Source organism: Triturus cristatus, chromosome 3_1, assembly GCF_964204655.1.
Source record: "Triturus cristatus chromosome 3_1, aTriCri1.1, whole genome shotgun sequence".
NCBI lineage: Eukaryota > Metazoa > Chordata > Amphibia > Caudata > Salamandridae > Triturus > Triturus cristatus.
Window position 1 is genome coordinate 311990913 of NC_140583.1, and position 23270 is coordinate 312014182.

A 23270-nucleotide genomic window follows, 5' to 3' on the forward strand; every position below is an offset into this window, starting at 1 on the left:
CACACCATGAAAGGCACAGGACTCTAAAATACATCCACAATAGGAAGGGTCCAAGATCAGCAGGTGGTTTCACATGTAACACGCAACAGTCCCTTCAGATCAAAAGGAGAACGACCAACCAACGTACACTAGAAACAAATCCGGGAGTAATACGAAGTTTATCTGCAAACACATGAAATGTCTGTATTGGAGGAAAATAAAAAGCTGTTTTAGCAGCAGTGGTATCAGAGGCATTTATGAAGAGCTTTAGGACCCTGTATGGTAAAAGGTGTATGGAGTCTCACTAGCCGAAGGGACTGCATACAGACAAAGCAATTCTTCAGTTTCCAGCTTTATGCTCTCCTTCCTGCACAGGCTGACAGCAGGTGGCTGTAATAAGCTGTTCATCGGCTGGTGAGAGACGGATCTTGTTTCTAAAGCTTGGCACTACTGTCACAATGCTGCATCTACCTTCAAACGAGCAATATGGCATCTAGGGTGGAAAACCACAAGGCAAGCAATTCAACCAGAATTCAGAACAGAGAAACATTAATGGGAAATCCTCACACAATTCAATCAAGTGGGGAGGATGATAGCTCAGCCAGGATGAAGCTTATGAGAAGGATGAAGGGGACGACTGTTTTTTTGCTAAACACTGCAAAAAGTGGCGATCAACTAAATAAAAGGTGCAGCTAACAGGACCATCCCATTTAGCAAGGGAGGACCGGGACAGTCTGGAAACCAAAAATTAGCCCTGGCAAAAATGCCCTGAAAGCAGCATTCCAATTCTGGGGCCTGCGAGAGCAATGCCAGAGTGGCAGAATCAACAGGCAATCCTTGGAGACCACTAGGAACGCAAGCAGGGGGGAGTGGGGTTCAGGTGGAGGGAAAAAGAAAGAAAAAAAGGTGGGGGCGGAGAAAGAAAATTAACAGACGCACGAAAGACAAGACAGCCAGAAAAACTAAGCCCGTCTGGAGAACATAGCACCAAAAACTATGCCTTGGTGGAGATCGCAGATTTCTGATCAGTGGAACTCCACGTAGTGATAAAAAAAAAAAAAAAAACCTCCACCAAGCTACGTGGAGTTCAGCGAGCGGCAGAGTGCGTTACCATGCGCCGTTCAGGCTGATTAGCGCCGAATGTTTGTCCCGCGCGGTAAAATCAGCACGAACTGCATCACGCGCAGCACAATAGGGCGCAGCTTCTTTCTGCTGAAGAGTAGAAGGTATACTCTAGCGACAGCTTCCTCAACGTGAAAGGAAGGTTTCTCAATGCGAGCGGCAGAGACCACCTGCGTTGAGGAACCTCGCTGGGAAGCAGTCTAGCGTTTGAGTACCTCGCTAGTGCTCGCCAACTTCCTGTGAACGAGTGGGGGGTGGGGGGGGGTGTAGGGGAGTGAAACTCAGACAGCTCTGGAGCATGAAAAACTCTGCAAACTCCATGAACGGAGCAGAGTTCACTGCCCGGGCATACCAAAAACAGTCTCCCATACTGCCAAATCATTAACAGGCTGCGGTACAGAAACCAAATTCACTCTTCTTACGGAAAGCTAAAGCACAAACACAGGAGCTCCTGCACATCTAGCAAGCAATAGTAACTAGTTGATCTGTACGAACACCCAACCCCCTCCAATATAGCTGGTTGCCAAGACACAAGCAGAATTTACCGTTAAAGGCGCTTTCTGAATTAAGAATCATGAGATGCTTTTCAGTGGCAGTTACAGCAATTGGTAGGAGAGTGTGGGCATATAGAACATGGAGTGAGAGTCTGGGATTACACTAGGACTAAGTGCTCCTCAGAGACTACTTTGCCTGTAAATTTCACTCCCAAGAAGATAGCGACCCCCATTATTTTTAGAAGGGCTTTAGGACCAAAATTGGCGTGGGAAGTGCTGGGGTCGCATGCGAGCCGTATCCCTCGATAACAGGTGTGTTTCTTGAAGAAGGCATTTATCTACCCCAGAATTCTCAAGAAGGGAAAGAATCGCAGGGCGTTTCACCGGAGGTTAAGGCCTCGGGCATTGAGGAAAACGATCTTTAGGTCTTTACCGATACCGTATCTACAGGAGGATGTTGTAGTAATGCCTAGACAATGTGTGATTGCAGGAGGGGGGCTGGTATTATATAGTGTTATTCTATTGCCATCTGGATGCCGTCAGGGACTGGGATGGGGGGGGGGGGGGGCGTGGGAAGAGAGAACATAACATCTAGCTTTCGGTGCAGGAAAATCCCACCCACCCCAAATACCCACGCAGACACAGCCGCACCCCAGTACTTCACAGGTCTTTAAAAGACAATTTACATGCTAATAAGCTTGGTTGTATTTCACCTCTTAGGCCCCTGCATCTCCACTTTGACAATCACTGGAATCCCCGGCCCCCACAGAGCAGAGTCTCAGAGTCCGGGCTACTGCACCCGGCAGTGTTTGCTCACACAATTTTTTTATTTTTAAACACAGGTAGGGTGTCTGTAAGGTCCGGGGGCCACCAAGGAAGGCTTGCCAGGCCGCTGGCGGCCCGCACTAGGAGTTACCGTGGTCTACGCTGATGATACCCAGCTCCTCCTCACATGGAGCAAAACGGACTTCTCCCCGACCATTGCCAAGACTTGCCTTGCAGAGGTCTTTAAACGGTTAGTAAAGGCCCAATTAAAGTGTAATGAGGAGAAATCCGAAGTGCTCCTCTATGGTGCCTTTCCCCTCTTACTTTAGGGAAGAGATTTGGCCGGTTGGCTATCCTCTGCAGAGTTCTTCAGGATGCCCAGCAAAAAACCTGGGTATCTGGTTTGGCGAGGACTTGAGATTCTTGACCCAGATTAGCAAACTTTCGGGTGCGTGTTTTGGCATGCTTAAACGTCTTAAGAAGTTTTTGCCGTTGCTTCCTAAAAAGGCCAAGGAAATGGTAACACTGGCACTTATTTTGTCCAAGTTGGATTATGCCAACGCTTTGTATTTCGGACTTCCGGCCTACCAATTAAAAAGGTTACAGAACGTGATGGCTAGAACTCTGAGCATGCCAGTTAGATCTAGTGCTAGCCAGAACCTTCGATAATTACATTGGCTCCCGGTTGAGCAGCGAGTACAGTTTAAGGCCTTGGTATTGGCCCACGGACCTCTATCAGACCGGGCCTCATTACCTTAGAAGGCGTTTGTTTTATGAGCTTTCTCGGCAGCTTCGCTCGATGGGTCAATGCCTCGCGGTGGTCCCCAGGTTCCGTTTGATAAGGTTAGGTGGCTGCTCTTTTTCGGTGAAAGCGGCCAGAGCCTGGAATACCTTGCCCTTTGAACTACGGAACATGGATCGCCTTAGGCTATTTAAAAAACAGTTAAAAACCCTACTCTTTAAGTACTTGCCTGTTGGGGCACGATTTCTTGCCGGTATTTCAAGCTTCCCTTCCTCTTTCGCTGTTGGCTTTCGCGCCTGGACACTTTCTAGTATCTGTGCGCGCTACAAAATGAGGATAACATAACATTAACATGATCCTACTATCGCTGCCAGCCTCCGGGCTGTAGTCCCAAAGCTGTGCAGAACTGCACCCCCGATTAATCGCAGCCGGCCACTGGTTGTAGGCACTCAGCTGTGCAATTGAAGCTCTGAATCTCACTGAATAAACAGATTGGCTTCATAAAGCAATGATGGCACTAAAATTCTGCCGATTCCAGGGGGCACACCTGTGGCGTAACGAAAGTTCAAGGGGCGCCCTGCAATATACACAAGGGGCCCCCCTCTCTGGATTTATTCCGTAGCGCTCCGGCACAAGTACTGTGCCGAGGGGGCCCCCCTGCAGCTGAGGGGCCCCTCCGCACCACAGGGGATGTGGCGGCCTGTGTTACGCTCCTGGGGCAAACCTAGGGTACTATTAGAATTTACTCAGAGCAAATTACACCAATGTAGAAATGCATCTTGGCTAGATAGTACAGATGACAAAAAATGGTTCACAACTTCTCGTGGGTGATTTCTCTGCTGTCAGGGCAGGAAGCACGAATAAAAGCCCTTTTTGACTAGAATGCAAAAATCGGGGTACCAATCAGTTGGCTGGTACCCTTTGAAAGTGGTGCGGTCAGCACTTCACAAAAAAACAAGATAAAAACATCCCTCCCTCTAAATACTACTAATACTAATACTACTAATACTAATACTAATACTACTAATACTAATACTACTAATACTAATACTACTAATACTAATACTACTAATACTACTAATACTACTAATACTACTAATACTACTAATACTACTAATACTACTAATACGAATACTAATACGAATACTAATACTGCTACTACTAATACTACTAATACTAATACTACCACTAATACGAATACTAATACTACTACTAATAATACCACTAATACTAATAATACTACTAATAATACCACTAATGCTAATACTACTACCAATACTACTAATACTAATACTACTACCAATACTACTAATGCTAATACTACTACCAATACCACTAATACTAATACTACTACCAATACCACTAATGCTAATACTACTACCAATACTACTAATACTAATACCAATGCTACCAATACTACCAATACTACCGATACTACCGATACTACCACCGATACTACTACCGATACTACTACCGATACTACCACCGATACTACCACCGATACTAATAACACTAATGCGAATGCTAATACTAATGCTAATACTAATGCTAATGCTAATAATAATTATTATTATTATTATATAAACTTACCTACGGCGGCACGTCCTCCTCGAGGTTCCACTTCTGAATCTGCAGTAGAGTTCCCCAAGACAATCCAGACATTGCTCTCATGCTGTTAACTAGCAGGAGAGAAGCGCCTGATTGGATGGAGCTCCTTCAGGCTCAGGCTCCATTTCATTGTCATTGTCAGGCGGTACCAATTCAATTCTAATTGCTATTAAAAATGCAAGTGTATCTTAGGTGAGCAATCCTAAATCAAACAATTCTGCAGGGAAGACTAAAGATGCAAACATTGGAGGCGAAGCTGAATTGGCACAGTCTGCAGACACTGCATGAAAACCCTTTGAACTAAGTTTAGGCCTAATGGGGAGGCTTGAACTAGCAGCTTTGTAATATAGCAAACTATGCCACCTTACACATTTTTAACGTTACAATTATTTTCTTCCTGGGAATGTAGCAATGAGTCCTTGAAGTCTACTGTGCACTGTTCAAATTGCACATACACCACAATCGGTGTTAAGGTTACCACATGGAGCGATTTCACAACTACAAAATAGTTCACGTTATAAGGTTATAAGATTAGATATAGGCCCTTGTATACCTTGGCTGTTGTTTCTCCCCCCCCCCCCCCATTTAGGTTTATGCAATATAGAGGTGGCAGTAAAATCCTTTAACACATCTGAACCTCTGGAACAATCTCCATTATACCTTAAAGATTAGTTTGTGAAACTAAAATATATTTTGGAATCATTTTCTCCGTCTGCTGGAGGCATCCATCTGTCCGAAAGAGTTGGTATGATTACACCCTGAAACCTCAATGACTTTTCATAGGGATACTAGCTTCGCACATCTAAGATTATCGGTTGGTGAAACCAAGGTTGTAGTGTTAAAAACGTAGATAAACCCCTGGCCTTTGAATAGTTTGACGACCAAAAAAAAAGCTTAAAGAATGAATGCAGTAGTTTTCACTGAAGTCCAGGGCAAAGCTGCTGATTAACACAGACCATATCCTGCAAAAGCCAATATTCTTCAGCAACACAGTAAATATGCAGCAACTGTATTTTAAATAATCAGTTTTTAAAGATCAGAAGACCATGCCATTTCAGTCGGTTATTCTAACGAAGAGAATCCTGCATTCAGAGAAGATTGGTTACCTGTAGATCTCGGGCTTGAGGGGCTTTATATGAAACAGAAGGATTTATACAGTAGGTCCTTTCCCTTACCCATGGCAAGGGCTGCAGTTCGAGCTGAAAGACATCAAGTCACTAGTTCAAGCTCGTTTTGTATTTGGCATATAGAGACTTGGAAGTGAGAAGCACGCAATTGGGTTCGCCCATGTGAAAGGAACCTTTTCAATCATGGCTGTTTTTAGGTCTCGGCCTAGCGAAAGCAGCGCATGCGCTGCCCTGCCATGCAGAGGCCTTTTGGAATCGATGAGATTCCAGCCTGCACACGGGGAGACAGAAGATGTGCACACAGGGATAGGATGCTTTACTGGCGGCGTGATACACAGGGGACTTGCGCCACCAGTAAAGGCAGTCCCCGTGTGCACATCTTCTGTCCGCCCTGTAAAGCCGTTCACGTCCCATGACGTGCCGCGCTGGTTTGTAGTGTGGTAACAAATCGCATTGCCGAATTGGGACGCTCTTTGTCAAACCCGTGATTATTTTTTTTGAAGGGTCAGTTCTCCATTTATTGGACATCAGGAACCATCTCGGCTACGCTTTATTGCGTTTTTGCGAAGTTCCGTGATGATGGTTTGTTTCTTTGTGTAACGCTACAGCCTATTTAAGGGTCTTTTTGGGAAATCCTACTTTGAATGCATTTGTCAATTTATTGGGGAAATGCGCCACACGTCACCGAAACCAGCACTGTCTGGGGTGCTGGTGTGCGCGAGGAGACGGCTCCCAGAACATGGCCTCAGCTCGCGCCCCTCTCTTCACGGATGAGGAGGACTGTGGGTAATGTGTAGTGGTGTTTCTGCCCAAAGTGCTCTTGTTTATGAGCAAGCGTCGACTCCTGGCTTGTCGGGGGACAGTACGTGTGTATGTGTTTGTGTGAATAAATGCATAAGTATGGTTGCTTGTGTAATTCAAATGTCCTGTATATGGCTGCGTCCTGAATGAGCGATGTGATGCTACAGCTTCACAATTGCGGGGTGTGTGGATGGCTAGATGTGTGTGATTTTACTCCCCTGACCTCTCCAGTTCAGGTAATAGTGGGTAGGTGAGTGCCACCTTGTCTCATTTGCAATTGAAATCAACCTGTCTGTCATTGGGTGATTGCGTATGCGTGTGTGTGCGCATGCATGTATGTGTATTTAGCGGTTTGCAAGTGTGAGTTTTATAATGGAGTGTGCGCCTACGTGTGTATATATTTATGCGTATACATGTTCGTTTTACGATAACTTCTACACACATTATGCTCTTCCACTTTTTATGGATGTTTGTTCCTTTTTTCCTCTGAGCGCCACCTGAGCATCTGTACATGTGCATATGCGCGGCGTGTGTATGTGCATGTATGTAAGCACCTGCGGGTACCTGTGTATGCGTGTAGTGAGTATATGCATGTGTGTGCGTAAGTGTGCATGTGTGGCAGTCCGTGTGTATAGCCTCCTCGGCTCCACTGTCTTCGTGTCCTATGAGCGTGATGAAGTCACATGTCCTGACTCCTGCCGGCCGCCCGAGAGTGCCAGTGGCTGGTTATTGGTAGCTCGCATAAAGCCCCTCTACTGTCTCGACGTCACGTCCTGGGAGAAAGTAGGGGCTTCAATCATCGTTGAGTCAATTTTTCAGTCCGAGGCAGATGAAAAGCCCCGCTTACATCTTCGCTAGTGTTTATTGTATTGTTGTGTCTTGAATTGAATTGCATTGCGTCGCATTTCGTTGTGTGGTTTTTGCTCGTGGTTGTGCTACACATTAGTGTATTGTGTGGTCTTGTTTGTTTCTTAGTTGTATTTTTATCATATTCCACTTTTGATTGCATTCCAGTGTAGCCGGCGGGGGAGTGGCTAACATTGTTGCAGCGGCACCGGGGTCCAGGACACACTGCTGTATTTTACTACCCAGTAGCAGTCAGGGGCCATTTTCCATGCTTTCACCAGGGCCCAGGGCAGCAGCACTGGTAGCAGGGTTACACCGCTTTGTTTTGCAATGCACGGCAGTATATTGCATTTATTACATAGTTAGGAATTTATTGAATTGTGATCCATTGGATGCACACTTGAAGCTATTCTCTCAGGACGCAAGTGATGACGACCACCCCTGTCAGCAGGAGCTACCGCGCCACCTCCTGGCCGAAAACAGAGGTAGAAGAGTCTGGGCGCATCTGCCATCTGTCGGCTTCGGGGAAGTCTCTGCATCTAATCTATGTGTGCACAACCCCAAAACAAGCACTGAAAATGCAATAGGTCGCCTTTGATTAAGTTAAAGCCATTTGCTTTGCTAATGGTATTGTATAGCAAAGCAAATGGCTTTAACTTAATCAAAGGCGAGACCTATTGCATTTTTAATGCTTGTTTACGACTGAAGGGGGCTAGCCATGAGGAAAAAAGTGCAAAAGGCATTCTCACAATCTGTCTAGGCCCTCCATAGCTCAAGCCTTAACAATACTGCAAAGTGTTATCGGGTGAACAGGCTCACTTCCCTCCATTTCAACACAAGTTCTTTGTATCTGTATCAAACCTTACTCTCAATAAATGGAACTGAAGCAGAATTCTCAGGGTGTATTTAACACCAAAAGAGACTGAACGCATGTTTTGATCTATTGTGCCAACACAATTCAAAAGGAATCAGAAAGTGTGCTTAAGAAATTGTCTGCAATATAATTAGCCACGGAGTGGATATTGTCTGCAAAGACCCAAAGCTAAACTTGCCATTGTGTCACAGCAGATGTGGAAGAATGCTTCAATATTTAGTGATCCACAACAGAGGGGGCAGGTTCGGCAAGGAAGTAGAGGTACCTAAACACAATCAAAACTACAGGCCTCAGACCACAAATATACTTAAGTGAGGACTAGCAGGCTGAAAGTGCCAAAATCTTGACTGAGTTTGTGAGCGTAAATCTGACAGGTAAGAGATGAAGGTGGAAGTGGTGGCAGTGTCTCGCGGGACAGAGACTTCTAAAGTAAAATGAATGGCCAAAGTGGTCTTCACTATCGACAGACTAAATGTTAGTTTTATTTAAAAAAAAATGTTAATACATAGGAGGACCATGCTCAACCCTTGTTTTCCAGGAGGTAAACTCTGCAAAATGGTTGGGGCATCTGCGGATGCCATGAAAATGACGCTTTTCCATCTTCAGCTTGGTGTGCTCATTTAACTGATGAACAAAGAGCAGCACCAGGCTAACCATAAATTCATGGCACCAATAGGACTGACAGGCGCACACTGGGCAGACTCCTTTAGTGCAGTCTTGGATGTTGATAGAAAGGCATGCAGGGTGAGTGTCAGGGACGAGACGCAGATACAGAGTGCAGCAAGAGGCTGTAGATTCGAGGGGCCCATGAGACTTGGAATGGAACACTGTAACATCAATTTCCTGTGCATCACCCTGTTCAAGAACCCCAAACTCAGGGAAGGGAAAACAGTATCGCAAGCATGTTTGACTTTGACCTACATTTAACTACAAAAGTAAAGACAGCTGCGATATTTGGAACCCATGTACTGTGATCGACCCACTGCATTTAAAATACGGGGGGGGGGGGGGGGGGGAGGTCTTTTTAGACCACATGAATCTGTTTTTCATCCTTGTCCAGTTAGACACAAAAGTGTTAAAACAACGATAGTTTATTCAGCAGTCTGAGCAGGAAAATGCATGAATTATTATTCGCACTTTCAACAGGTGAAACTGCCAAAACTGTAGAAAAGGCAGATCTCACCTTCAAGAGATTTCATCCGGCTAAGAAATAGAAAGCATAAAGAGGAATAAAACTATTGATTTGCCATGTCATTATCCAGAATGATTGGTCTAGGCCTAGAAAGGAACTGCTATGGCAACTGATTTTCCACCATTGCTAAGTGTTAGTCCAAACTAGGCAGACTATGCTCACCTACGTGTCAAGTTTAGTGGGAACATAGACTGCTGTTGATTGTCCTGTTCTAGAGCGGTAAATAAAGGAAACAGTACTTCAAGATAAACGGGAAGAGGAAATAAAGAAAATGTGATTTTTTTTTGCCAGAGAAACTTTATAACACAATGGAAGTGCAAACTGTTTCATGGACGCTGGGAAATTGTAGAAAACTCTAGTCTCACACATAAGGGATGGTACTCGCACATAAGGGATGGTATCTATATTAACACTTGAGCACTGCCATCCTGAACAAGTTGACAGGACATTACTTCTCCTGAATCAACCTTCCCGTAACTCCTTTTCCCTACATTACTTGATTTAGTAGATGGCATCCTGTAGCCAGAGATCATATTGTTGGCTGGGAAAACAGCAATAACTTTTGTTCTACGTCCGTCAGATCGCCTCTGAAACGAGCACTGGCAAAACAAGGTTGGGTGCAACATGCTAAAGCATGCATTTGCAGGTTTTAGAATAAAGACAGCTCTTTGGCTCACATGGCAGCTTGCTGGCAAGCTCAAAGCCAGTGTGCAGGGATGTAGCACCCTCCCTCACACCACCTCCCCCATCAGCACCAGCAAAGGCGTGGGAATTATGGGGTCCATGAAAATCTACACTTAAGACGGGCATAGCAGGTTACCAGCTATACAGGTGGAGCAAGAAAGCAGAAATGATAGAGACTTCAATGTCTCCCGGCTCCCCACACTTCACTACAGCAATGCCAGAGGAAACAAGCATTGGCATAGCCAATAGGTCTCGCCTTTGGGACCTTATAAGTGTTTAGCCATGCAACATTTGCGTAACTAAATACTTATAAGGTCCCAAAAGCGAGACCTATTGGCTATGCAAGGCGGCCATGTGGCCGCGAAAGTGAAAGTGATTGCGATCCGATCACGATCAAACATCAAAGCGGCCGCGAAAGTGAATGTAATCGCGGTCAAGAGCGGCGCGCGTGCCCGCGCACATGCACTGTAGCTCTAGGCTGGCCTGGTAGCACTTTTTTTGAGCCCTCTCAATAAGTCTCGCCAGACCAGCGCATGCGCTGGGTCAGGCGAGACCTAAAAAGGACAGCTAGCATTACGTCCTAGCAGGGGAGTCAACCACTGTTCTACAGGCAATGCTACAAGTAGCCAATTGCCTTGCTCTCTCGCCACGTGCGATCTTTCTTCACGTCAGCGAATAGCTGCCTATCTCTAAGTAACATGGCAACCAGAGCTCTCTACAGTTATATGGATAAACAGTAGCCATTTTAGGATGGGGTTTTCTTCATCTTAAAATACATTTTTCGATTGAAGGTAGTTACCATTCATCCTTAGAACTGTACATAATTAGCATCTCCAGGATCCGTGGAGACGGGCAGCACGTCACTGGTGACTCAACTCTGCTACCTGGAAGCAAATTACAGTGATCGAGCACAGATTGGGTGGTGTACAGTAGACACTGCCCATCTCAGTATCCTTTGTTAGAGCCATGGAGTTGCTCAGCTCTGGTGCCGGAGATAGAGTACTTTGTAAAATGATTGAATTAATAGGTTTGCAAGATTAATTAAATCATTGCAAATCTTCAACCACTGCAATTGTGATTTAACTTTATATAGTACTGCATACAGTAAAAAAAAAAAAAAAAAGTGGAAGTTTCATATTTCAAAAATGATTAAAAAATAAAAAAACTTTACAAAGGGCACAATGTAGATCTCTCGTACAGATTGGTCATTGAACACGTGCAAGTAAAACCTTCCATGTGAGATTAGAATTAGAAATCGCACCGTGCACAGCAGTGATTGGTAAAAAAACCCACAGAAGAACCACCACCAGCAGCGCAAATGGATGTGCAATTAAATGGTACGTAGTATGCCGTGGAAGGTCTCTTCTGTGGCAGCTTTTTGTAGCAAACCTTACATGTGTGATTAAAAGTTATAAAAGCATTGTGAAACAGTCCTATTAAAAGTACAAGAAACAGCCAACGTCTTGCAACCTTGTGAAAGAGGGGAGGTCAAAGTACAAGGGCAGATTGTGACTGAAGTCAAGAGTATCGACTAGAGATTAAAACCATGTGCAAATAAGCAGAGTAGAGTACAGAATGTACATATGTGCATTACTACCATAGGTTGACACTAAATGCTAGGGGGACATCAAACAAGCAATGGCTGACCCACAACCCACTCTGGGCCTCAGGTGCCCTGTGCAATAATTCTTCACACACGATACCAGTATGTTGAGAACTGGAGTTTTGTCCAAGAAACTGGGTGCTAACATGCAGTTTATGATGCTTACCCCATCAAATCTGCATGTATTGGCTATTTACTGGCCTTTTTAGCCACAATAAATATCAGGTTGGACCTGCTGACACTTATCAGGAAGATGCAGATTTTATCGTACTTGAAATTTACCAGATGCAATAAAATCCGCCCAAATCATAATTCCAATATATTTAGTAGAAGGTACAGCACCAAATGTAATTTACATTTACTGAGGCAGTCTTAATCTAGCTATATTTGGTCCACAAAAGTGTGACATTTTGAGTGATTAATATGCACTTGTTGAGCTTACCTTATATATCACAGCTGGGAGAGCAGGATCCCTGCTGTCCCCTCGCCCACCGGGGATCTTCAACAGTGGGTGAGGGGCATCAGGAGCACCACAGAGGCCCGGGAACGATGTGCCTGCAGCATTGAAGCTGGGGACAGTTACTCAAAGGTGATATACTACTGCAAGACACAAAAGAGAAAGGCAAGTTAGTGCACCGACCTGGTCTGTTCCTCCAGCAACTTAATATGCAGTATATTTTTGGAAGAGAGCAGAGCATAAAGAAGGTTCAGTGCCCCCCCAGCGGAAGGCCTAGAAGCACATGATGAGACGGAACATGTTTTCAAATAAACATCTAGAAATAGACGTCTCCCTGACTGCACGCTACCTCAACATGCCCTCAGGAGTGGGTTTCTCCTTTCAGAGCGACGTGGTGAAGAGGAGTGCTCATTACTGAGGGACGGGGGCGAACTGTACTCTCGCACTTGCTTGGATGTGTGGAAGAGGAAGGGCTTTAACTAAGAATGCGCTCCTGAAACCTGAATCTCCGCTCGTCACGCAGTGCTGTCTGGCACGTCGGGAACGTGCACAGCTTCCGGTTTCAGTGAACAGTCCGCATGTGGAAAGGAACATAAACAGAACGCTGCAGCCTGCACGCGCCTCAACACCAAGGCCGCGGCCTGCACACAGTGTGTAGCTGAGACCATGCTGGACAGGCGGGGTCACAATATTAGACATGAAAAAAACTGAGCAAGTCCAAACTGGAGTCGAACACAAGGCTGAGCCTGAGCGTCATATATTGAAGTAATGCGGACACACGGCTGAGTTTTATGGCTTGTGTCTGGCACGTGTACATTTACTTGCAAAAGATGAGCGGGAGAGCCAGCACTCCTCAGCAGGGGTGCAATGCATTTAATGGAAGAGTGACAGCACTGGTCAGTACCAAACAGGTAGGTACTCTGGGACTGCGAGTACCTGCTCTTTTGGGTTTCCATGTAAAGCACTGGGATGGAGTTTGCGAATAGTAAGGAATGATACGAGTTTAATTCGCAGAGTATGTAGAGAGTGACAGATGGAGGGGGCGTAAAGAGAAAGAAACGATCGCAGTGGGAGAGAGTCAGAGTACCATGCTGTGTGGTGGTTTAGGAGGGGGGGGGGAAGGGTAGTGAGGGTTTGCCAGGGACAGAGCATCGTGGATATACTGGACAGTTGGTCCAAGAGCTTCAAGAGTGCAGCAGAGCACCCCATGAGGAAGTGCAAAGATGCTGCAAACGAAGGGGGAAGCAACATGGAGCCACAAGAGGGCGGAGAGAAAGAGCTGGGGAACCACTGAAGACTCCAACCAGTTGCCTGGCTCACTCCTCTTCCATTGCATTATGTAGCTTCTTCTGCCCAACACTCGCCCCCTGCACCAGGCAGTAGGTCATGTACGACTGGTTATTTCGATTTTGCAGACAAGAGTGAACCCCCATGGTGTTCTGTGAAGGGGCTCAGAGAGGAACATTATTCGTAAGGGTTTTTCAAACCGTTCCTCTCTGAACACTCACAGCAAAGACCAAGAGGGACCATCTGAACTGCCGCCCCAACTACCCGCCCCCAGTAAGTAAATGAAAAACCCAAATGGCCCTCGGGGTTTGACTTCAATGTAAACACCTGTCAGCAGCCAAGCTCAACACTTCACTTGTATTGATGCAAAGATCGGTACTCATCACCCAAACCTTTTGCTTTACTAATAGATTTAAATGCTTTGTCAAAGTATTCGGCTGCTCCTAAAATATGGAGCTTTAAGTTAGAGGAACCCAGTGGTATCCGCTTTAAAAAGGAATATCCAGCCTTTCCTTTCCAAACTTCTTCCAGCAAGATGTGTATACTTCATATTATATATACATACATACACAAACAGTGAGTGTATTTTTGGTTTAGGCAGTTTACCAAAAATTAAACACAAAACATTACATTTGATGTAAAACGAGAGAAACAAATCACCACCTGGCTAATTTGCACAGTATGAATCTCAAAGTTTGGGATCATTCTTGTTTTCCCACTTCGAGTAATCCAGTAGGATCACACTATTTCTTCGTCTCCATGTGCTTCCTTTTCCTTCATCATCACAACAGAACATCTTGAAATATACTGTTGGGCCATTTCTAATAACCTGTAAAATAACCCTAGACCACATGACATGACACCGGATTAGCCGATGGGTTTAATAAAAAAAAAAAAAAACTATCACATAATAAATGCCATGTCAGTACAGTGATATAACCAAATGGAAGAATCGCTTTTATTTAACATACGGAATGATCTTGATCATATTTTTTAAATTACGTTTGTCGTATGATTCACATGCCGAAATATCTGAAAACCCTGAAGGGAACAAAAAAACTATTAATGTAGCAATTGTTTCCCAGAGAAATGGGAAGGTGTGCAGGAAAGTGTTTCTTTCTAACACTGGAATGAACAAAAAGCTTTTTGTACTAATAATCACTATTTCGAGCTTTCAGGAATAGGGAGTTATACATTTCTAGGTGGGCGTCATCATTTCATATTTTTGCAGTTTATGACTACTGGCAGTTTGTGGGGGAAAAGGGGTATAAATCTCATGGGTAAACCCAAAAATCTTAACATTTCTGAAAAGACCTTATTCTAAATACAGCAAGGGGTCATTTGTATAGATTCTTCATGGTGTTCCCAAAGACACTAATCACTGAAATCAACAAACATTGAAATTAAGTAGTTAAAAAAAATACTAGGCACCAAGATTTTCATCTGTAACGTTTTGCATCAATAACCTATCGTTAGGTCGTTTCAATCGCAGAGATATATAGTGCATGTCGGTTGCCCAAAAACACACAACAGCTAGAGCCATCAAACGAGCTGCAGCTTATAATTTTTTTTCCCCTTATGTACCATGCAAGCACCAATGTAGAAGGTAAAATCCAAAGAATGAAAAATAGGCACGTTGGAAATCTAAACATTTTTTTAAATGCCCTCAAGAATCGGAGATCTTGTGCAGCTCTGAATCCGAGTTACAGGCAGGGTGGTGCGATGGGTGCCACCGCACCGGGCGCGGACTTTGGGTGGGGTCGTCATTTTTGCAACTATATCATTTACAAAGCACCTGCTGCCGCGTTCCTGGCCTCCAGCAATTTCAGGCATGAATTAAAATGTCAAGATAACTTCGGTGATTAATCGTCTTCCTGGAAAGAGACGGAGGTTTGTCTAGTGGGAGTCGTGACTCATCCAAAGGTAGCGCAGTGGGTTAAAATGCCTGCTGCTAAGAACGTGTACCATGCAGATAACAAAGTGCATGTAATGTAAACAGGTCAGTGGGTTACTGCTTCTGTAAGAGAGCTCCTTTTGTTACTTGTAAGTCAAAATCCTAATATAGAACATTGAGCTATTAACGGTCTTCTAAAGAGCTGCTTGTAAACAGCAAGGTATATGTTAGAGCTATATGTTTTTTTTGCCCAGTCTTTCACGGTCCTAATCCTGCCAAAAGGGTTCATTAGGGTAGAAAACAATTCTGGTTATTAAAGAGAACCCCTGACAATGGTGTTCCATTTAAATTCTGAATTTGTGCTTCTCCAGAATAAGGACTCAAACTACATTGCCTACCAGTATCAATGACATCACTCCTAGACTACACCTTGTAGTCTTGTCCGATGTAACATTTCCTATACTCTGATTTACACACCTAAGATTGTCCCTGTGCAATGAGAGTGATGTAAAGTGCTCTGACACCTTACACTGGTATGAGTGATCCTATAAAACTAAATTAATCTGAGAGACAGTGGTTCTGGAGACTTGAGGGGCATTGTTAAATGGCGGTGGTGAAGGAATCCGTGGCAGAGGTGGTCATGGGGAGGGGGGGGGGCGGGGTCGCCAACAAACATTGTCGCACAGGGCGCCACCAGTGTTAAAGCCGGCTCTGGTTACAGGTAATATAGTAGATGTCATTGTGTTTGATTGAAACGTGCTTCTTAAACGTTCTTTCATTTGAAAGCCGAAAATGTATTTAAATTCAAGCGGATAACAAATGTTCTACTTACTATTCTATATTCTAATTTATCTGGATTAAAACGGTGCCCATTTTATGAGGGTGGGTTTATCACACCTGACATGAAAGGCCCTCAACATGAAACCATCAACATTTTTCCATAGAATCCAAATTTCCTCTCACTTGTGATGGGGATGACTGAAGTATTCGGGTCATTGTCCCCGAAGAGAGAATACGGACTCTGGTCCGGGGTGGGGGAGGCGGGTATGGGTAGATGTCAGGACAGACCGCTCCACTTGTTTTTTAGGTCTCGCCTGACCCAGCGCATGCGCTGGTCTGGCAAGACTTATTGAGAGGGCTCCAAAAAGTGCTACCAGGCCAGCCTAGAGCTACAGTGCATGTGCGCGGGCACACGCGCTGCACTTTACCGCCATTACTTTCACGGCCGCTTTAATGTTTGATCGTGATCGCGAACACTTTCGCGGCCGCTTTGCATAGCCAATGGGTCTCGCTTTTGGGACCTTATAAGTATTTAGTTATGCAACTGTCGCATGGCTAAACACTTAAAAGGTCCCAAAGGCGACACCTATTGGCTATGCCAATGCTTGTTTTAATAGGGCTAGAATTATTCATCAGATGCATGGCTCCCATTTACACCGTGCCACAGGCCCCCTAAATTAGGTGTGCCTGGTGCAGATTTACAACAACAAAAAGCTGTTATTAGACAGGGTCACAGGTTGGAACCACTGCTTCATCCTTCACTGGAAGCCTCTTTGACAAGGGTGATAGCGAAGGGACGTAGTGGGATACATGTGTGCAGAGACAGGCGATGCAGCCTAAATGTAAGTACGGGCCAGCTGCCACCAGATTTTTTTTTTGTAAGCAAGTGCTTTCTCTGGTGATTGATGGGCTTTCTGCCACACCTAGGGTGGGCATAATGACTAAAGGCCCCTCTAGCTGCCTCCCCCAGTAGGGGCAGAAAGACTGTTTTGGCACTAGGGGTGTGGAATGCGGACTGATGTCTGGTTAGGGCACCGCCACCCCATTCTTTTTGTGAAATAGCATATTCCCTAGGGCCTTGTATGCTTTCTGCCTCCCTCTCTCGGGATGGGCAGACTGGGGGTACACCCTCCAACACGCCTTCATCCGAGGGGGCAGAAAGACTGAAAATGTCCTCTTGGGAGGAAGGGGGTCAATTGGGTATGCTGGGAGGGGCGTTTCTCTCCTCCTTTGAAGACCTCCCTCTGTGGAGATCCATCCATTAGGGAGTGGAACCGTTGGAATGGAGATATCTGTGCTCAGGAGGCTGAGATTTAGAGATGTACTAAAAACAGCTGAAGCTTTTTGGCTCCAGCTGCTTTTAGTTTTTGTGATGTCAGTGCACATTGTGCACTTCATGTCACTTAATAAAAAAAAGAATGTTTCAAAAGAAAATAAAAAACTCAAGCTGCAAGAGAAGCTCTTCTACTGCCCCATGAGTACCAGAGCGATTTCCTGCCCTTAGTGTGGGGATTTGAAACAATCAACACAATGCGAGACCTAAATGCTCATGGCCTGGATAAACACATAGGGAGGAAAACCATCTAATCAGGAGCTAGGAGGTGAGAGGCAACAAAGCAATCCAATCAAAGAGATTTCCTCTTTGTAGAGGGTACAGAGGAGGGAGGAGAAGTTAATATCACTTTACAGAATAACAGTGGTAGAAAAAGAAAGGGACCCCAAAAAAGGCAGTAACCAGACACCACAAACCGATTTCCCAAAAGAAGGCACATATGTGGTTGAAGGCCAGACACCAACCAAGAACTAGCGTTTAGACATTCTGGTTAGTGTCAAAGAGGTATGTTCCTTCCTGCAGCATGTCAAGAGTGGCCCAAAGATATTTATGTAATATTCTGGAAAAAAATCTTGAGAAAGTTTGGGGGAGTGAGGTGAGGTGGAAGAGGACTGGCAAGAGGTTACAGTGTGGCAAAAGAACGGTCTGAGAGTAGACTGTAGGAGTACATTTGCCTTTACTTTCAAGAGGGTCTTGTGATGCTAATCATTCAAAAACATCAACCTTTCAATGCACAAAACAGGTAAAACAATATAAAAAGCAGATGAGAATGTAGACCTGGTGCCACTGCTTAAATTCCCTGTTCATCTCTATGGAGAAGTGTGCTAGGCAATAATGAAGAGAAGGAGAAATACATATGGGAACTCAACTCTTTGAAATAAGAACACAGAAAAGATGCTATGGTGAAAAAGGGTAGGGGCCTATGAACATCTGAAAGAAAAACAATGAGTCTCAGCAGTAGGATTTCTTTACCAAGTGTATTAGCCCAATAGGTAGGGTCAATGGATACATCTATATATAGACCCTGTCACTTACTCTAAATCACCTCTTCCACACTACAGCTCAGTTAATCGGTAAACTAGTGCAGAAACCTCTGCCCTCCATTTTGGGTACGCTCCACATGGGTGGGCATCCCTCCAAAATATAACACGATCCATCACAGCACAGGCTCAGAAAAAGTAAAGGGAGTATCATAAACAGGCTGGATAAGATCATATTTCAGAGCTAAGATCACTAAAAGTATATACAAATTTGCAAAGTCAAAATATCTTTTGCAAAACAATCCAGAAAAACACAAAAACCTATTTCCATGGTGGTAAGACTAGATTATCAAGCCAGTAATGACAAGGTTGCCACGCCATACCTTCATATGTATTTTTTCCATTAATTAACTTTCAGAAGTTAATGAGGCAAAAACAAATAACTATGCTCATATCTGGCTTATGGTTTGGCACATTAAAATGCCATCCTACATAATATTTTTTACATCCTCTTTTTACCTCAAATACATTCTTCGTATCAGTTTACAAGTATCACACATCTTACTCAAGGTCAGTAAACAGGTGGATTTTTCTCATTAATTGCACAACATTTTATAGTTTTATGGAATCCATATAAAAATAAAGTTAACTCTTTTAAGTGTTGTCTTTAAATACAGTAGATCTCTGACTCAGAGGCTAGTAGACAAGGTGCCAAATTTAGAATTGAAATATACAGCCATTATTTTAAGTTGGGGGAAATTTGAAGTGCCTATAAATGTTCTATATTAGACAAACCTGGATAGGGTTCCTCATGTTCTCATTCAGAGGGGGCAATGACATAGGAATTCAGCTACACCATAACTTTTGAACCAGGGACAAGACATGTTAATATGGCTGGTGGCAGTCTGTAATGGAACAGGAAAGCTTAAAAAAATATAAATATAAGGATGGCTGAAATGAGACACCGCTAATAGCCAGTGACTGTGAATAAGTCAAGCACTCCGTCCTTCATAGTTTGTACTAAGTGAACCTTCAGTGTAAGGGAGATTAACTGATGGGAATCCTGAGCTCGCTGGGATTCAGAACACAGAACTCCTTATTGGCGACGGTAAGAACTGGGTTATTAGCTGCAAAACATGGAAGTCCTGCACAGGTAATAAGCCCTAAATTGTCGTTTTATTGACAACTAAGTACCCCATTGTAGCACTTGACTTGTGGTTCCATCACATGATATTTTGCAGCAGGTCGGCTTCATGGTTCAAAGCCATAGGCCACTCACCCATTGGCAACAGCAGTTTGACTTTGCCCATAGTGACCAGAGCCAACCAAACCAATAAGTTTTAGTTGCTTACTGGTGCTACTCACAACCTCCTTTCTATTGCCTGCTCCTCCTAAGATGCCCAAGCACCTACAGCAGTCTTTGCAGATGGCAAAGCTGAGAAACACTGCAAAGCTGGGAAACATACGTCTTTGATGTAAGGCTCTAATCTCTCAAGGTGACAAATAAGATGACTTGGATGATGGAAACTTGCCAATCTAAAGCCAACTAACAAGAGATGAAGTTAACCAATCACACCTTCATCTTTGTCCAAGCCTTGCCTTCCAATTCGGACCCAACTCTTGTAGCCCAGCTAGCTTTACAAGGATTACATATATTGACCAGTCACAGCTCAGACACTGGACCTTCAAGGGACTGGACCTCATTTGTTGCAGGTTCTCCAAGTCACTCAAAATGTCAAGTCAACAAATCAGTGCGCTTTGAGTGTCCTCAAGCCACCATCTTGGGTAAGAAAATGCGCAACTCGTTAAACTGGTTATGCCCTGGGATAAATGAGTACTGGGTTAAAATATTTCAGGAACTAAGTATTATCACAGGAACAACCATAGAACCGGACCCGAAAATGGCACTATTGGGTTAGGATTTGGGGCTTGAAAACCCATCAGACCTCTGGTGGATATTGGCCTACTGCTAACAAAAAGACGGGTGGCTTTAAAATGCGGGAAAGGCCAAACCCCAAAAACAGAAGACTGGCACACAGGCTTATTGTAATGCAACACGCAGTCAGGGTTTTACAGCGAGCTACTGCCTCCCAAAAGGAGACAAAAATTACTGGGGGTCTGTACCAAGCGTACCTAATGAGCAAAGAAACAGGAGTAGAGAATGGTGAATCAGATCAAGCAAAATAAATTGAGATGGCAATATTGAATGGTACACATTGGCAAGCAGGGGCAAGCATATCTGTATAGGAGTACGGTAACTACATTGCGGAACACACAATGGTGTAGGTAACCCAAAATAATTAATGTTTTATAAGTATGGGGAAAAGTATGATGAAGCAGCTGTGAATTGCTGAGCCTAATATGAGAAGGAAAAAGAAGCTGTTGATGCTGTAAAGAAGAGCCATAATGAATAAATGTGCCATGTTATGTCAACTGGGTATGCTAAATATATTCTTGAAGGTTTCAAAAAAAAAAAAAAAAAAAAAAACCAGATACGCAACTCATGCGGTCAAGCCACACCCACTCATCTAATTACACTGAGCAGATTCCGCATCTCCAGCCCCTTGGTGAGAATCCTGGTTTGCATTGTGAAGGTGACAGACTAATAACTTTTACTTTACTACATAAACAGTACAATTATGGTTTACAACATGTGCCACCAAATTGGTCATTTTTGACACTAGGAGTCTGCTCTCATTTCGAAAAGCGTTTTATGTAGGATGTTTAATGAGACTGATCCAACCGAATTATTGTAAAACATTCACTTAAAGCAGTGTTTTCCCAGTAAGAAAAGTATTTATGAAATTGTGCATTACAATAACAAAGAATACATGATTTTTTACTGGATACTCCAGCAGATATTACCTCACTTCCCTTTTCTAACTGTTTTAAAACTGGGTATAACATGTAAAAAGAAGTTTTGTTAAAATAAAAAAGCATGCCAGGGAAATATTGCATTACCCTTTGAAGCTAGTGTGTTTAGTGTGATGACAAGGAACTAGAATAGCTTTAATCTCTTGCTTTAGAAAAATGTTTTTTTAAATAGTTTGCTTAGTTTATTTATGTGTTGAACTTCCCCTTTCAAAACAATACAAAGGGAGAATGTTGTTTAATGAAAAACAAATGCGGGGTGTACTGCTACAAACTGACACCAATGGAAGTTTAAAGACTAATTACAATACCAAAATAAAAGGAATTGTTCTTAGTCTATTAATCCTACATAGATTACGAAAAGCACAGTACTTACTCGATGTAATAAGACGGACATTGACAACAGAAAACATGTTAAAAATTATGGACCAACCAGCCATAAAGTAAAGCTATCCCTTGGAAGTATACAGGATAGGGGTTTGCATGAAAGCCTCTCAAGCAGTGCTTAATTTATAAAAGAATAAGTGCTGGGGCCTTAAGTTTCTCAGTAGCCGGTGGCTGGCGATACTGTAGCTCGGTGTGCCAAATACCAAGGCTGCATAGTCCTGGTTCCATCTCATGCCTCTTTAATACCCCACATTGTCTTCTCCCACTCTTGCAGGTTCTTGCTTGCTCCTTTTTGTCACGTTGGTTTGTCTCCCCCTTCTTCCCCCCTCCCCAACCACGGTGGTCATTTCTTGGTAAAAATCTATCGGGGAAAAATAAGTGCCAGTCCCGAGAAATGAGTGGGCCACAACAGCGACCACCGGATCAACATAAGCACTGTTCTAAGGTGGGCAGAAGACTGGAGAAGCTATCCAGTTGAGAACTTCGGCTTGGAGAATCAGCCCTCCTGATAAATTTTGCAGTCCAGCATTTGGGTAGGAAAGCTCACGTCTTGATGGGTGTGTAGGCATGGACTGATTGACTAAATAACACCAGATTCCCTTGAAATGCTCCACCCAATCTGCCCTAGTGGAACAGAATCCCTTAAACACCTATAGATCGCCAAACCTCTTTCCCATTCATTGAACAGGGACACAAGACAAAGGAGCATATTCGAACATCTTTGGGTAGTGAGTATGAGCATAAGGTAACTGAACTGTAATCATAACCCAGGTCCACAAAGAATAAAATTCAAAAGGCGATAGAATTAAGCAGCCACAGCACTTGAGGGCAAAACGGGATATCCAGTCCCCTACATCTCATTTGGAAGCCAGAGGCACTGAAACTATGAGGGAGGTTCATTTCCCCCACACAGTAGAAATGCACATTCGGCTGGTATGCGGTTATTAAGTACATTTGTTGCCATGGCATCTCGGAGACTCATTTAATCAATGTCTGAAAGATGAAAGGTTCAGCTTGCCCCAGTGGAGTTTGAAATTGTTACATGCAGATTGTATATGTATGCTGCCGCGGCCATCTTATCACATGGAGAAGTCAATTTCGTCTTTTTCAGTTTAATGACTTAAACAGACATCTACTCAGTTTAAATTCTCTTTACTATGTTACCACTTTAAGACATTATAGTTTCACAGGAAAGTACTTACCTCTCATAACACTTTCACCACATACCATCACAAGATCTAAATGACAGTTCTCCATCAATAAGATGGTCAAAATTGAAGCAAAGGGGGTTCTATTAAGTAAAAGAGCAACGATTTATAAAAGAAAAACATAGTCTCAATTGTTCGAGCCTTGCTTTCGCTTGAGCAATAAAGACTTACGAGAACAAGTGCAGGGACGGATCACATTATATAATAAAAAAACACTTGTCCTGGGTGTGCTTACA

General features: G+C 43.8%; 1 protein-coding gene across 1 annotated transcript in view; it reads right to left on the bottom strand.

Moving 5' to 3' along the window:
• Positions 1 to 23270, bottom strand: part of OAZ2 (ornithine decarboxylase antizyme 2) — a 114669-nt gene that overhangs the window by 46920 nt on the left and 44479 nt on the right. Inside the window, 2 exon segments of the mRNA XM_085646139.1 lie at positions 12280 to 12360; positions 12362 to 12437. Coding sequence (XP_085502265.1) covers positions 12280 to 12360; positions 12362 to 12437 — 157 coding nt within the window.